Here is a 17,549-nt window from a genome sequence, read left to right on the forward strand (position 1 = left end):
GAGCGGCCTCTTCCGCTGATAAATATGCCAGAGGGAGGCAGCTCAAGCATCTGAATTTGACACTTGACCTCCTGGACAATGTTGCAACTTCAACTTGAATGCTCTGAGAATAAGGACCCACCGCTGAATTTGACTAGAAGTTGTGGGTGGCATAGCCAAATAGGGCATTTGTGCTCCATTGCTACAACTAATTTACATCTGTTAAGGTATTGGTGGAACCTTCTCACCAAAATCTGACCGCAAAGCCTTCCTTCTCTGTTTGGGCATATCTTCATTTGGCATCAGCCACAGTCCAGGAACAATATGCCATTAGATGTGCCTTTCTGCTGGGCCACTGGTAAGCGAATACTATCCCAATGCAGTAAGGGGGTGCATCACATGGCAGGACCACATCTCATGGGATCATAGTGGGTCAACACCTTAGATGACGATAGTTCTATTTCACTTCATCAGGAATTCCTAATTAAGGGCTTATGCCTGCTCCTCGGATGCTACCTGACCTGCTGTGCGTTTCTAGCACCACACTCTTGACTCTGATCTTCAGCATCTGCAGTCCTCACTTTCTGCTATTTCACTTTCCTAAAGGCTACTTCTTGACTCTGTGACTGTTCTCAAGGCTAATCATTGAGGGTGCCAAGATGGAGGCCAGGTTGCGCATGAATTTTCTGTAATAAATCACCAACTCTGGCATTTGAGGCAGTTTGTGAGATTGATTTCAGGGATGGAGGCATTTTCTCATGAGGGGAGGTTGAGTAGATTAGGCTTATGCTTGTTTATGTCCCAAAGAATGGGATTAGACTTTTTGAAACATGTGAGATTCTTCGGGGACTTGATCATTGTAAAGGACTGAAAAATGTGTTGCTGGAAAAGCGCAGCAGGTCAGGTAGTATCCAAGGAGCAGGAGAATCGACGTTTCGGGCATTAGCCCTTCTTCAGGAAACTTATGCTCGAAACGTCGATTCTCCTGCTCCTTGGATGCTGCCTGACCTGCTGCGCTTTTCCAGCAACACATTTTTTTAGCTCTGACCTCCAGCATTTGCAGTCCTCACTTTTTCCTCCATTGTAAAGGACTGTCTTTTTATTTTTGTGTCTTTCAAAACTTTGGACTGCATTGAAAAAGAACTTCTTAAAAATTGGTTTGCCAGGATGGCTGTGCAATTTTACAACAAAGAATGTGATACCTGTCATAAACTCTGTTTCTGTGACTGTAGGTTCCTCCTGATGAGGAGCTGAGGAGTTGTTTACGAGTGAAACTGATTAGTTCTTGTCTAACTGAGCAGGTTAGAACTGGAATCAAATTCCAGAGACATAAGCAGAAAGAGAGAGAAAGATATATGTTACAGAGACTTAGGCACAGAGAAAGAGAGAGCGAGGAAGACACAAAAGTGCATTTAGTGCGACGGGGTGTAGTATATTTGCTGCCTTTGGTTTCCTTGATATTTATTAGAACTTGTTCTCGCGTGGATTGTACAGAACTTGCAGAAAGAATAAGTTTGATGCATTGATCCAGCTTTGCTCAGTCATACTGGTGTGCTACTTTTCAAATCTGGGGTAAAGCCACTTCCTGATGATAAGATGGGAATGAAACAATTGAAAACATCAATCAAGTTACTTGACGGTGTTTGGCAGACATGAGAAGATGTTGAACTTACACACATGATTTTACATACAATGGAGAATACTGCAAATGGAAATGAATTTTTATTCAGAAGGTATTTCCAAATGTCAAAATTGACAGTGCTTAATTAATCTGTGTTTAATTGTGCATAGTACATGCAGAGAACTTCTCAGTCATGTATCGTCCTGTTACTAGAAAAGTGGCAAAGCTAACACTGTTTTATATCAAATGATCAACTCATCATATGGTTTAGCAGATTGCCGGCAGTCAGTCATTAATCCTGTAAAGTTTTACACACACAATGTGTTGTGCCCACAAACTGTTTTGACTGCATGCAACACAAATCTATACCAGTAAAATACATGCTGTTTTCTCACAAGCAGGAAGGCATGCATGTTCCCATTTGAGAGTGTCATTTCACAGAACGTGGTCTTGTTGATCTTTAGTTGTTGCAGCCTAAAGTCATTATGTTGTTGGGACAAACAAGGAATTTCCAGAATTGTCTTTGATTTACAACATGCATTGCAAGTTGAGTTTGAGTTTTTCCCCCTTTTTCAGCAATTTATCCTTCACCTTGTATCACTTGCTTCAAATCAATAATATGATTATGGGATCCTGCACGAGCCCTACTTGTGTCTGTGGGCAATGTGAAATAATCATAGTTCCATGCCAACTCAGGCCCACTCCAACACAACTGTAAACAGATGACTTGAAAAAAAAATTAATACTGCTGCTGTCTGTGGTGGAGAAAGATGAATGCTGAAGGTATTTGACAGGGGGTCCGTCTGGTAGGATGTTTTCACCTGGATGGTGTCAAGCTTCTGAAGTGTTGTTGAAGCTGCACTTATCCACGCATGTGAGGAGCATTCCATGACACTCCCAACTTGTGCCTTGGACATATTGGACAGGCTTTGGGGAGTCAGGAGCTGAGTTACTCCCTGCTGATTTTTTGCGTGCCCTTGTAACCGTGGTATTTTTGATAGCTGGAGAAAGTGAGGACTGCAGATGCTGGAAAAATCTGAGTTCACCCCTTGTGATTGGAGGGTTCCGAGGTTCCTAACCCTCCAACCACAAGGGATGAACTCAGATTTCTCCAGTTTCCTTATTTCCTCTCCACCCCGCCCCATCTTGGCTCAGTCCCAACCCTCGAACTCAGCACCACCTTCCTGACCTTCAATCATCTTCCTGACCTCTCCGCCCCCACCCCCACTCCGGCCTATCACCCTCACCTTAACCTCCTTCCACCGATCACATTTCCAACGCTCCTCCCGACCTTTTATCTTAGCCTGCTTGGCACACTCTCCTCATTCCTGAAGAAGGGCTCATGCCCGAAACGTCGATTCTCCTGCTCCTTGGATGCTGCCTGACCTGCTGTGCTTTTCCAGCAACACATTTTCAGCTATTTTTGATAGCTGGTCCAGTTTAATTTCTGGTCAATGTTAATCTCCAGGTCATTGATTATGGGAATTCAGCATTGGAAATGCCATTGAATATTAAGGGGTGAAGGATGTACAGAAACATAGCCTACCCCTGCTCCTGTTTTCTATTTGACTCATCAAGCCATTCTGCCATTGAACATGATCTTGACTGATTCTTTACCTCAGTGCTTTACCCCTGCTTTCTCACCACGCCTGCTTGTCAGTTTCAGCCTCTTGAAAACGCCCTGTTTCTTTCTTAAACATATTCAGTGATTTGGCCTCCGCAGTCTTCTGTCATGGAGAATTTCTTAGGCTCACCACCCCTGAGTGAAGAGATTTCTCAACATGTCAGTCCAAAATGACCTACTGCACTTCGTGAGATTGTGACCTCTTATTATGGATCTCCTGCCAGGTAAAACATCATCCTTATATCCAGTATATCCAGCCTTGTCAAACATCTTTATGTTTTGAAGAGATTCCCCTCTTGTTCTTCAAAACCCCAGAGAATAAGGCCCAGTCAACCCGATATGACAAATTGTGTATGACACATCTTCCATCCTCAGAAATTTTGCTTGGATTTTAAGAAAATTTTATGATACCAGCTAATGATAATATTGTGCAAGTCAAATCCTAGAGTGAAACCTGGCTGGATAACTGACTTCCTTGGTGGCGAAGCTTCACAAGGCAATTAGATTACTTACAGTGTGGAAACAGGCCCTTCAGCCCAACAAGTCCACACCGACCCGCCGAAGCGCAACTCACCCATACCTCTACATTTACCCCTTACCTAACACTACGGGCAATTTAGCATGGCCAATTCACTTGACCTGCACATCTTTGGACTGTGGAAGGAAACAGGAGCACCCGGAGGAAACCCACGCAGACACTGGGAGAACGTGCAGACTCCACACAGTCAGTCGCCTGAGGCAGGAATTATTCAAGATAGAATTAGTTCTCATGTGGACAATGGTGGGTTGATTATGAAGAGTCAGCACGGATTTTTAAAGAGGAAGTTGTGTTGAATTAACTTGCTGGAGGTTTTCAAGATGTAGCAGAAAGGGTTGATGAAGGTATGTTTTTGCAATATAATTGGATTTAGTGAAGGATTTGTTTCAGTGCTACATGATAGACTTGTGAAGAAAGGTATCAGTCATGGCAGAAAAAGAATAGTAGCAATGTGGATACAAAATTGAGTGATTTGAAACAGTGTAATGGTGAATTGATATCTTTCAGGAGTTCCCAGGTATCAAGATTGGGACCCTTGTTCTTGCTGATATATATAAATTATCTGGATCTTGTGCAGGAGACAATTTCAAAGTTTGCAAATGGCTCAAACATTGGAAGAATTGTAAACTGAGTTAGAATGGAATTCCAAAAGCATGTGGTTAGGTTGATGGAAAGGTAGCAGAGAAGTGTGAGGTTATGCACTTTGTTTGGAAGGACATTGGAAGATAATTTTATATAGAGGATACAATTCGAAAGGGAACACAGGAGCAGACAGGCCGGGGTAGGATTGATATGACAGAGCATTTGATACAGCAAACAGTGTTCTTGGCTTTTTAAATAGGGGCATGAAGCACAAGAGCAAGGAGTTAATGTTGACTTTGTACATTACACTTGTCAGACCTGAGCTGGAATAATGTATACATTTGTGAGCATCGCATTATTAAAAAGATGTGACTATGTTGGAGAGAATGCAGAAGCAATTTACAACGATAGTTCCAGGAATGAGGAACTTCAGTTCTGAGGATACATTGAAGAAGTTTGTTTCAAAGTCATGAGCAGGAATGGAGAAGCTGTTCCACTAGTAAATGGAAAAATAATGAAAAGGCATAGATTTAAAGTGATGTGAGAAAAATCTTTTTCACACTGCAAGTGGTTAGGGCCTAAAATGCATTGCCTGAAAATCTGGTGGAGTCAGGCTAAAATGAAGCATTCAGCAGAGCATTGGATGATTACTCATGTACAAATTGTATGCACAAATTTGTTGATGGATCCATTGTAGGAACAATAGGCTGAATGGCCTCCTTCTGCAATTCACTCATGCAATGACAGGTCAAAAGTTTTTTTTTTGCAGTTTGGCTCCCATGGTGGTCACTCACTGAACATTTTCACAGAGGGTGCCAATATTGTTTTCAGAATACAGGTTTATCACACAAAAGAAAGAAAACAGCAAATCTCTCTTCCTCTCTCTCTGTTTCTCTCCTACACCTATATTATACATATATAGATATCAAAAAGACAATTTGGGAAGATTATAACACAATTGCAAAAAACATGAGCCCTTTCCCAACTATGTCCTTTTCACTTAGTCATTCTTGAAGTAATTGAAGTATCGCTTCTCTCTTAATTTTTACAGTTCTTTGATCAAGTTATTCTTTCCAGCCTTCCTTCCTGGAATGTGAAGCAGTTGAAGATCTCTTTTCAACTGTTATGGCTTGAAAAGAGTTTTGTTAAGTTCTGATAGGCTATTGATTTCTACCAACTGAGACAGCCTGGACACTTCAAGAAACTAAACTTCACAGTGTCAAGGCTTTTACCAAGTAATAAAAACTGCCAGTTTGCTCGGGTGACTTCTCTTATTTGGATCTTAACATACCAATGGCCTTGACCCTCTGTTTCTTTATCATTAAACTCAACTCAAGTTCACTGCTGAAAATAATTTTCTGATCATTATTTTAAAAAAACTGAATGCTAATATCCATTTTCTCTCACTTTTGAATCGAAGTTCCCAAATAATGCCAATATATATGCTGTGTTGAATTTATTAACGCAAGCATTTTTTTGATAAATATTTCCCCTCTACCTTGAAAGAAGATTTGACTCACTTTGATAGCTTTCAAGTTTGAGTGGTATGATTCTAGCGTGGTGATTCTTGTTTTGTTGTTTCAGAGCAATGCTTTTAATTGTGTGCACATATTTATCTCACAGGACATGAAATACGTACTGATAATGGCAGATCCAGATGCCCCGAGCAAGGAAAACCCCAAATACCGTTTCTGGAGACATTGGTTGGTGACCAACATACTTGTAAGTAGTGTCTGATTATAGATGTGCAGCCTAATTAACTTACGCACAATTCAGCAGAACTTATTTGAAAAAAAAATGACTTTGAGATCTCATTTTGTTTTTTTTTGTTTTAGCTAAACTGCTTAACATAAATGAAATACTGCCCTCCCAAACAACAGTCACAAATTCTGATCATGGTATTTTCTGTTACGGATGTTTCATTTTGCCTTTGTGAAAAAAAACACTTTCAATGGACAGGATCTTGTAGGTCCCTGTGGATTATGATGAGATTTGTTCCAGAATTGTGCGAAAGGTCCATTGAGGCCTATCTGAACATTAGGACCATCTTGCTGCATTTACTGTACAGTTGTCAAATAAATGGTGCTAGTTTCTTGCTTGGCAACCAAAAATTAATTTGAAGAGGATAATAGCTTGTTAACTAACTTGTTAACATGACAATTCACCTCATTGATATTTGGCTTCTCACCTGAATGAATATACCACACATCATGAAGGGCATGGATAGGGTAAAGACACAAGGTCTTTTCCCTTGGGTGGGGGCATCCAGAATTGGAGGGCATAGGTTTAGGGTGAGAGGGGAAAGATATAAAAGAGACCTAAGGTGCAACTTTTTAATGCAGAAGGTAGTGCATGTATGGAATGAGCTGCCAGAGGAAGTTGTGGAGGCTGGTAAAAGTACACCATTTAAAAGGCATCTGCATGGGTATATGGGTTTAGAGGATATGGGCCAAGTGCTGGTAAATGGGACTAGATTAGGTTAGGATATCTGGTCAACATAGATGAATTGGACTGAAGGGTCTGTTTTTGTGCTGTACATCTCTATGACTGTCTGACTGTAAGAGAGGCATTGAGAATTCATGTCAGGTAGCAAAACCCCTGTAGCAATTACTTCAAGAACCAGTATATAGAGGCAGCAGGCATGAATTTTAGAACAAAAGTGAACATTGAGAAAAAGAAATGAGATGCGTATAAAAAAACACCAAGAAATATTCATATGTTCAAAAAGATGCAAATATTTATGATAGTTAATGTCTGCAAATGGAAGATTTGACAAAGAAATAAAACCCAGGATAACAAAAGAGATGGCCATGTTGTGTAAGACAAAATGATTGTTGACCAGAAGTCTGAACAAAATGTTCAAAAATAGCAACTTACGAGGAGCACAATTTTAAGTGTGTATTGTGTGCATGTGACACTTGGGTCTTAGAGAAAAAGGAGACCAACTTGTTAAATAGCTTTGAACTGTGGATTTAGAGGAGAATGGATAGAAAACATTCCAAATGTTGAAGTATAGAGGAGAGTGAATAAAGACTGAAAGTTGTACACGATTAGGAAAAGTCTGAGAGACTGGGTGCTCTGAGGAAATGGCCTTGCATGAGACACAGTAGATCAAATATTTTGAAGAAAAGAAAAGGAACATCCATGTTGGGTGTCTTGAAAATTGAAGGAAGGTTTGGTTCAATTAAAAGAAAAGGATGGGATAAAGAGATATGGAAAAACTGTGAGCCAGGGACCAACTTCAGCCTGAAGATAAGGCACATGATATGATGATGACTGGTTTTTAGGCTTTGCCTTTTGTGAAACATACCTCCTTGGCTTGGACAAGGATTTATAATTTAACCCGTAGTCCCATACGTAGGTGGACTACATCTTCAACTCGGTTTTAATCGTTCTTTTTACAACATAACATGTCATAGTTGGTGTTATTCAGGTATGGGTCATGGTGTTATTTTGACTTGATTGTTGCTCATAATTGGGATGGGTTGAAGTTATTGTTATGAAATTCTGTTATGGAGGACTGATTTAATCAGTACATCTTGTCCAAGAATAACGACTGGATTCTGTAAGAATGGAGCAAATCAGAAAATAATGTTGTCAAAACGTGGTTGCACTGAATCGATCATTGCATCGATGTAATTTATTTTGATTGAAGTTTAACTCTGTAATGTACATTTTCCAAATGAACAGCCATTTTGTCCATTCACCTGTGGAACCAGAGCAGGTCAGTGAATGTAGCCCCTCGTTCTTTCTGCTACTTGTTGAAAGAAGCTTTGACAATCTTAACCTGATGTATGCAGACAGCAGAGGTAGCAGCAACACAATGGAGTTGCTGTTTCTGGGAATGTAGTGGCTGCGATTGCAGTGAGAGCTACCTTTTGGCAGAGATATCAGTTTTCATGAAGTTGGTACAATGACATGGTTTCTGCTTGGGCAGACCCAAACATGTCCGTAACTTAAAGAAAAGCTATGGATTGGTCATGAATTGGAGACAGTAAGGACTGCAGATGTTGCAAGTCAATGTTAATAGATATGAAGCTCGAAAAACACAGCAGGTCAGACAGCATCCGAGGAGCAGCAAAGTCAACATATCAGGCCAAAACCATTCGCCAGAATTGATGAAAGATTTTGTCCAGAAACATGTCTAGATCTCTGAATGAGCAATTCACTTAGAACCATTCTCCTGCCTTCTCACATTCTTTCTTTTTAAATAACAGGTTAATTCCCTTTTGAATGTTTCGATTCTACATCTTCCATATACTCAGATAGTGCATTCAGACTTTCTCAACCTGTGTGACAAAGCTTGATATCATTTCTTTTCCAAGTGGAAACTGTTTTCCCCTGTCGACTCTGTCTATATTGCTCATGATTTTTGATACACTACTTCTGTCAGCTCTCCTCTTGTCCTTCTTTTCTTCAACGAGGATACTCTGAATGTCACAACCTAATCGGCAACTGTTCTTATTAATTATGTCTTCACCTTCTCCAAGTGGGTGAAGGTGAAGTACATCCTTTCCAAAGTAAGTCTCCTGGTACTGGGTGGAGTGCTCCACCTGAACACCTGCCTTGTATAAGGTCAATATAACCTGACTGCTGTTGTACTCTCAATCCTGAAGAATAAATCCAACTAAACTGTACGCTTTATTCGTCACTCTCAATATGTCCAGTCAACCTAAAGGATACACAAGTACATTAATTTCCTCTGTTCTTTATTTAATGTTGTTAATCCACTTTCTTCTTACCAAGATGAATGACTTCATATTTTTCTGTATTTAATGTAAACTCAGGAAGGATGTGCCTGATGACTGGGGAGTCAAGAGCCAGGGGTTACAGTGGAAAGATATGGAGTAGAATTTTCCTCAGAAAATTGTGAACTTGTGAAATGCTTTGCTACAGAAAGTGGTTGAGGCCCAAATACTCGATGTTTTCAAGGAGGAGGGAGATACAGTGCTTAGGGCTAAAGAGATCAGAGTGTATAGGGAGAAAGCGGCAACAAAGTACTGTATTGGATGACCAGCCTTGATCATATTGAACGGTGGTATTGGTTTGAAGGCCTGAATGTCCGACTCCCTCTTTCTGTTATTCTGTACTTAATCTGACCCTCATCTCTTAATTATAGCAATTTGTCTGTGTCCTTTTGAAGTTCTACACTTTCCTCTTCTCAGTTCACAGTTCTTCCAGGTTTTGTATCATCTACAAAGTTTTGAATTTGCACTCTGCACAATAAGACCTGGGAGTTATTATACGTCAGAGAAACAAGGAACCCAACATGACCCATCGGGAACTCCACCCAAGCTTTAAATGGAATCAGTTGAAATTTCGTCTCATCACACACATTCGGTCACAAGCTCCAAAACAGGTCCGTGAGAAAGCATTGTACAAATACAACATTTTATTTGATTGTGTTTTTCATGACATTCCATCAATATATAGTAGAAGTAGATGAAGGGAAAAATGTATTTCTATTTTTAAAATGACTTAATTTCACTGTGGATCACTGATGTATTCAAAAAGAGGAACCTATAGTGGAACATATGGCCATTTCTACTCCTGTGAATATTTGCTCTCAAAGTTACGATAATATGATAATCATTTCATAGAAATATCCTGTGCATATTGTGTTTACAACACTATCTGTTACCACACCTTAAGCCTTGAAGTAACTCACAAACTTTACATATAATGAGTTAAAATTCTGGACCCGAAAAGCAGGAAACATTTTTGTCTGCTTCTTATTGCACTGAAGGCTTTATAGAGTCAGAGAGTCATAGAGCTGTACAGCTTGGAAACAGACCCTTCGGTCCAACCCGTCCATGCCAACCAGATATCCCAACCCAATCTAGTCCCACCTGCCAGCACCCGGCCATATCCCTCCAAACCCTTCCTATTCATATGCCCATCCAAATGCCTCTTAAATGTTGCAATTGCACCAGCTTCCACCACATCTTCTGGCAGCTCATTCCATACACGTACCACCCTCTGCGTGAAAAAGTTGCCCCTTTGGTCTCTTTTATATCTTTCCCCCCTCACCCTAAACCTCAGCCCTCTCGTTCTGGACTCCCCCACTCCAGGGAAAAGATTTTGCCTATTTATCCTATCCATGCCTCTCATAATTTTGTAAGCCTTTATAAGGTCACTCCTCAGCCTCCGACGCTCCAGGGAAAACAGCCCCAGCCTGTTCAGCCTCTCCCTGTAGCTCAGATCCTCCAACCCTGGCAAAATCCTTGTAGATCTTTTCTGAACCCTTTCAAGTTTCACAACATCTTTCCGATAGGAAGGAGACCAGAATTGTACGCAATATTCCAACAGTGGCCTAACCAATGTCCTGTACAGCCGCAACATGACCTCCCAACTCCTGTACTCAATACTCTGACCAATAAAGGAAAGCATACCAAACGCCTTCTTCACTATCCTATCTACCTGGAACTCCACTTTCAAGGAGCTATGAATCTGCACTCTAAGGTCTCTTCATTCAGCAACACTCCCTAGGACCTTACCAATAAGTATATAGGTCCTGTGAAGATTTGCTTTCCCAAAATGCAGCTCCTTGCATTTATCTGAATTAAACTCCATCTGCCACTTCTCAGCCCATTGGCCCATCTGGTCAAGATCCTATTGTAATCTGAGGTAACCCTCTTCGCTGTCCACTACACCTTCAATTTTGGTGTTATCCGCAAACCTAATAACTGTACCTCTTATGCTCGCATCCAAATCATTTATGGAAATGACAAAAAGTAGAGGGCCCAGCACCGATCCTTGTGGCACTTCACTGGTCACAGGCCTCCAGTCTGAAAAACAACCCTTCATCATCACCCTCTTTCTTCTACCTTAGAGACAATTCTGTATCAAATGGCTAGTTCTCCCTGTATTTCATGAGATCTAACCTTACTAACTAGTCTCCCATGGGGAACCTTGTCGAACGCCTTACCGAAGTCCATATAGATCACATCTACTACTCTGCCCTCATCGATCTTCTTCGTTACTTCTTCAAAAAACTCAATCAAGTTTGTGAGACATGATTTCCCACGCACAAAGCCATGTTGACTATCCCGAATCAGTCCTTGCCTTTCCAAATAAGGCAATGTACATTATTGTCCCTCAGGATTCCTACCGAAGTCAGACTGACCGGTCTATAGTTCCCTGACTTGTCTTTACCGCCCTTCTTAAACAGTGGCACCACGATTGCCAACCTCCAGTCTTCCTGCACCTCACATGTGACTATTGGTGATACAAATATCTCAGCAAGAGGCCCAGCAATCACTTCTCTAGCTTCCCACAGAGTTCTCAGTACACCTGATCAGGTCCTGGGGATTTATCCACTTTTAACCGTTTCAAGACATCCAGCACTTCCTCCTCTTAATCTGGACATTTTGCAAGATGTCACCATCCATTTCCCAATAGTCTGTATCTTCCATATCCTTTTCCACAGTAAATACTGATGCAAAATATTCATTTCGTATCTCCCCCATTTTCTGTGCTCCACACAAAGGCTGCCTTGCTGATCTTTGAGGGGCCCTATTCTCTCCCAAGTTACCCTTTTGTCCTTAATATATTTGTAAAACCCCTTTGGATTCTCCCTAATTCTATTTGCCAAAGTTATCTCATGTCCCCGTTTTACCCTACTGATTTCCCTCTTAAGTATACTCCTACTTTCTTTTACTCTTCTAAGGATTCACTTGATCTATCCTGTCTGTACCTGACATCCTTTTTCTTAACCAAACCCTCTTTCGTCATCCAGTATTCCCTATACCTACCAGCCTTTACTTTCACCCTGACAGGAATATACTTTCTCTGGATTCTTGTTATCTCATTTCTGAAGGCTTCCCATTTTCCAGCTGTCCCTTTACCTGTGACCATCTGTTTCCAGTTAGCTTTTGAAAGTTCTTGCCTGATACTGTCAAAATTGGCCTTTCTCCAGTGTAGCACTTAACTTTTAGATCTGGTCTATAATTTTACATCACTATTTTAAAACGAATAGAATTGTGTTCGCTGGCCCCAAAGTGTTCCCCACTAACACCTCAGTCACCTGCCCTGCCTTATTTCCCAAGAGTAGGTCAAGTTTTGCACCTTCTCCAGTAGGTACATCCACATACTGAATCAGAAAATTGTCTTGTACGCACTTAAGAAATTCCTTTCCATCTAAACCTTTAACACTATGGCAGTCCCAGTCTAAGTTTGGAAAGTTAAAATCCCCTACCATAACTACCCTATTATTCTTACAGATAGCTGAGATCTCCTGACAAGTTTGTTTCTCAATTTCCATCTGACTATTGGGAGGTCTATAATACAATCCCAATAAGGTGATCATCCCTTTTTTATTTCTCAGTTCCACCCAAATAACTTCCCTGGATGTATTTCCCGGAATATCCTCCCTCAGCACAGCTGTAATGTTATCCCTGATCAAAAATGCCACTCCTCCTCCTCTCTTGCCTCCGTTTCTATCCATCCTGTAGCATTTGTATCCTGGAACTTTAAGCTGCCAGTCCTGCTCATCCCTGAACCATGTTTCTGTAATTGCTATGATATCCCAGTCCCACGATCCTAACCATGCCCTGACTTCATCTGCCTTCCCTGTTAGGCCCCTTGCATTGAAATAAATGCAGTTTAATTTATTAGTCCTACCTTGTCCCTGCCTGCCCTGACTGTTTGACTTACTTCTGTTCTCAGCTGTACCTATCTCAGATTGATCTCTTTGCTCACTATCTCCCTGGGTCCCACCACCACCCACCCCCACCCCCACCCCCCCCCCCCCCCTTCCCCACCTTAGTAGTTTAAATCCTCCTGAGCAGTTCACTCAAATTTTCCTGCCAGTATATTAGTCCCCTTCCAATTTAGGTGCAATCCATCCTTCTTGTACAGGTTACTTCTACCCCAAAAGAGATTCCAATGATCCAAAAATGTGAATCCTTCTCGCATACACCAGCTCCTCAGCCATGCATTCATCTGCTCCATCCTCCTATACCTGCCCTCACTAGCTCGTAGCACTGGAAATAATCCAGATATTACTACCCTTGACGACCTCCTTTTTAAATTTTTGCCTAACTCTTTGTAATCTCCCTTTAGAGTCTCAACCTTTTCCCTTCCAATGTGGACAATAACCTCCTGCTAGCCCCTCTCCCCCGTGAGAACTTTCTGCACCCTCTCTGAGACATCCTTGGAAACCGGGAAACAACACACCATTCTGCCTTTTCTCTGCTGGCCACAGAAACTTCTGTCTGTACCTCTGAATACAGAATCCCCTAACACAGTTGATCTCTTGGAACCTGATGTACCCCTAGTTGCATTAGAGCCGGTCTCAATACTAAAAACTTGGCTGTTCATGCTACATTCCCCTGAGAATCCATCACCCCCTACATTTTCCAAAACAATACGTGTTTGAAATGGGTATATCCACAAAAAACTCCTGCTCTAGCTGCCTATCTCTCTTACCTTTCCTGGAATTAACCCATCTATGTGACTGTATCTGAGACTTTTCCCCCCTTTCTATAACTGCCAACCGTCACATACTGTTGCTGTTGCAAATTCCTCATCGCTTCTATCTGACTTTCCAACCGATCCACTCGATCTGATAAGATTCGCATCCAACAGCATTTATGGCAGATATAATCCACAGTAACCCTTAAACTCTCTTTAAACTCCCACATCTGACAAGAAGTACATATCACTGCAAAGGCCATTTTTGATCCTTCACAATCTACAGACCCAGAAAATAACACTGTTTTATTCCTCTATAAAACACTGCCCCAGGTTAAATTAATAGCTATGGCTTATATTTTAAGTTTAATCAAGAGACTTATCTCCAAGAAAGAATCAAGAAAGAATCCACTGTCATAGATTTACTGCAGCCTCTCTCTTGGACAGACTTAAAACAACAATTAACTTATCTGATTCTGTGCTGTGAACTTTGCCCAACAGTTCCTCCAAGATTAGTTGTGAATTTCACTACGAATTCAAACAGCAAAGGCGGTAACTGTGCAGGTTTTCTCTCTATCTCTCTCTTGCACTGTCCTCACCGTGTGCTTCCTTTGTCTGCTCTTCTCCCTTTTGAACTGCTGTTGTTTTTACTTTTTTTTCCCAAAGTTCCAAATCAATGCAACAGCATATAAAACAGTAATTGCTGCTCCTGGAATTCGAGGAAATCACCTCCAACACCTAAAATACCTCAAAAAAAGGAGCAGCTCTTACAGCTAGAAATTTTTCCCGTCCTCCATCTTAGATTACCCAGAATCCCATATATTTCTAAAGTGTACAGGTAATGTACCTCTTGTGCCATGAGTTTGACTTTGAGCTGCAGATGGACCATGGTGCCTATTTTCCTTGTGTTGGCCTCTTAGTTAATTGTTGTCAGGCCAAGCATCCAATTAAGGATGACAGCCTGACTCTGAAAACTGCCAGCCCAATCAGAAAACCATCAACCCAATCAGAAAAGAGACACTGACAAGGGAAGACTGCATGTTCGGATTGCTAATTTTTAACTGTACAACAAGAAAGAAGTTGAGCATTTCGATGGCATTGATCTGGAAGAACAAATTCAGGAATATATTCTAGGAATTAGTAAGTAGCTGTGATTGGGAGTGAGGAGTCAAGTAGTCTTTGAAAACTGCAAAAATGCGAAAGTCACTGAATCTGTTGGGGAAGCCATAATGTGCTTGCAGAAGGAAACTGTGAGGATTATATGTGGAACCATTGGAAAGGTGCAGAGGAGATTTATCAGGATGTTGCTTGGCCTGGAGGGAAGGTCACATGAGGAAAGGCTGAGACACTTGGGTCTGTTCTCATTGGAGAGCAGAAGGCTAAGAGGGGATTTGATAGAGACACGCAAGATGACCAGAGGATTAGATAGGGTAGACAGTGAAAGAAGTAACAAAGAGGATTAATGAGGGCAGAGCAGTAGATGTGACTTATATGGATTTCAGTAAGGCGTTTGATGAAGTTACCCTTGGGAGACTGGTTAGCAAAGTTAGATCTCGCAGAATGCAGGGAGAATGAGCTGTTTGGATACAGAACTCGCTCAAAGGTAGAAGACAGAGGGTGATGGTGGAAGGTTGTTTTTCGGACTGGAGGCCTATGACCGTGGAGTGCCACAAGGGTTGGTCCTGGGTTCACTACTTTGCGTCATTTATATAAATGATTTGGATGTGAGCAGAAGAGGTCTAGTTAGTAAGTTTGCAGATGACTCCAAAATTGGAGGTGTAGTGGACAGCGAAGAAGGATGATGACATCAGCTTGTACGAGGGCTGGCATAGCTTCAAATTGAGGCGTCATAGATTTAAGACAGATGTCAGAGGCAGGTTCTTTACTCAGATATTGATAAGGGCATGGAATGCCTTGCCTGCCAGTGTAGTTAACTCAGCAACATTAGGGAGATGTAAACAATCCTTGGATAAGCACATGAATGATGATGGGATTGTGTAGAGGTATGGGCTTAGATTAGTTCACAGGTCGGCGCAACATTGAGGGCTGAAGGGCCTGTTCTGTGCTGTATTGTTCTATGTTCTATTATCCGTCAATGTGGCTGAGAGTGGAGGTTGGAATACTCATGAACAATACTTGATTAATGCTACTGAGCAAGATTAAATCTCAGGGAAAATCCAGGGACACATTGGTTTGGTTCCATGTTTTCGTCAAAACTGTCAGTTTTTCTCTGATAAAAGTGTGAAGCTGCAGTATGTTTCTGCTGTGGATAATAAGACAAAAATTCCCCACAACAAACTGCACCTTCATACTTGTGTTTTGGGGGAGATGGATGGAGAAATTGAATTGCAGCATCCTGTCCAGCCAGCTTTGACATTAGTTAAACCTTAGACACCCTCAAAATAATTCCTGTTTCCTGGTCAGCACTTGTCAGTTGTTCTGACTCATTTTATTCAAGTGCAATAAATTGAATTTAATTCTTATTTAATGTTACATTAAACTACAATGGGGGCTGACATAAGAGTGTATAATTTTGTTGTAATTTTTAGCCTCAGTAGGTAACTGAAGTTCGTATGATACCAGTATTCATTGCTTTAAAATGTACTCCAGAATATATTTCAGCACTGACAAGCAAGATTTAAAGATAATTCTGATTTATTTCTCAGTAGTATTAGATTCTCCTGCAGGCAGTTTGACTTCAGTATAAAGGCAGGCAGCATACTGTAAACACAGAGTCCCGTCTGAAACAATCTTCTGTGTCTGAAGCAACAGAGATCACACCAGTAATGTGACATCAAAAGTGCTCTGGATCTGTCTATCTTCCTTTGAGAATCAGAATCCCTTTCTTTGGGAGTCTTGGACAATATACTCCGAGATAAATAAACCTTAAGGTGGGTGGTGCAGATTTTAGTGGGTCCAAAATTTTTAAAAAATTAATTCACAGGCTGAAGGCAACATGAGCTAGGCTAGCGTTTATTGCCGATCCCTAATCTCGAGGGCAGTTAAGAGTTAACTACATTGCTGTGGGTCTGGAGTCACATGTAGGCCAGACCAGATAAGCACGGTAGTTTCCTTTACTAAGGGACATAAGTGAATCAGATAAGTTTTTCTGACAGTCGAATTCATGTCATCATTAGATTCTGAATTCTAGATTTACATTGAATTCAAATTCTACCATCTGCCATGTCACGATTTGAACCTGTGTCCCCAGAACATTCCCTGTATCTCTGAATTAACAGTCAAAAAGTATGGCGCTGGAAAAGCACAGTTGGTCAGGCAGAATCCGAGGAGCAGGAGAGTTGACGATTTGAGCATCTGTTGAAGAGCTTCTGTTCAAATTGTCAATTCTCCTGCTCCTGGGATGCTGCCTGACCAACTGTGCTTTTCCAGCGCCACACTTTGTGACTCTAATCTCCAGCATCTGCAATCTCACTACTTCCTCTCTGAATTAACAGTCCAGTGATGGCACTCGCCTCCCCTTTGTGACCATTTTTTCTGATACTGTGATTTTCTTTTGTGTGAGTCATGGGGAGAACCAACAAACTGAAGCCAAGCATTCAGTCACAAGGGAAAAAGTGAGGATACTCTGAAGTTGTTTGTAGCCAGCTCATGCTACTTGTTTAACTGGTATTGACTGAAGCTCGAAAGAAAGTCAACTGCCAACGTTTGGGCCTGAAAATACGAGTTAGTACACAAATTGAGGAGGAATAGAACAAGAATTTTAAAGTGCCATAAAATCAGTCCTCGCAGCAAAGATGCCAAAAGCAGAAATGGATAGCACGAGGGAGCAT

General features: G+C 41.3%; 1 protein-coding gene across 1 annotated transcript in view; it reads left to right on the forward strand.

Moving 5' to 3' along the window:
• LOC132836913 (phosphatidylethanolamine-binding protein 4) overlaps positions 1-17,549 on the forward strand; it is a 353,288-nt gene that overhangs the window by 114,764 nt on the left and 220,975 nt on the right. Inside the window, exon 3 of the mRNA XM_060856479.1 lies at positions 5,968-6,066. Coding sequence (XP_060712462.1) covers positions 5,968-6,066 — 99 coding nt within the window. The remainder of the gene's footprint in view (positions 1-5,967; positions 6,067-17,549) is intronic.

The sequence above is a fragment of the Hemiscyllium ocellatum genome, chromosome 48 (assembly GCF_020745735.1).
Source record: "Hemiscyllium ocellatum isolate sHemOce1 chromosome 48, sHemOce1.pat.X.cur, whole genome shotgun sequence".
Taxonomy (NCBI): Eukaryota; Metazoa; Chordata; class Chondrichthyes; order Orectolobiformes; family Hemiscylliidae; genus Hemiscyllium; species Hemiscyllium ocellatum.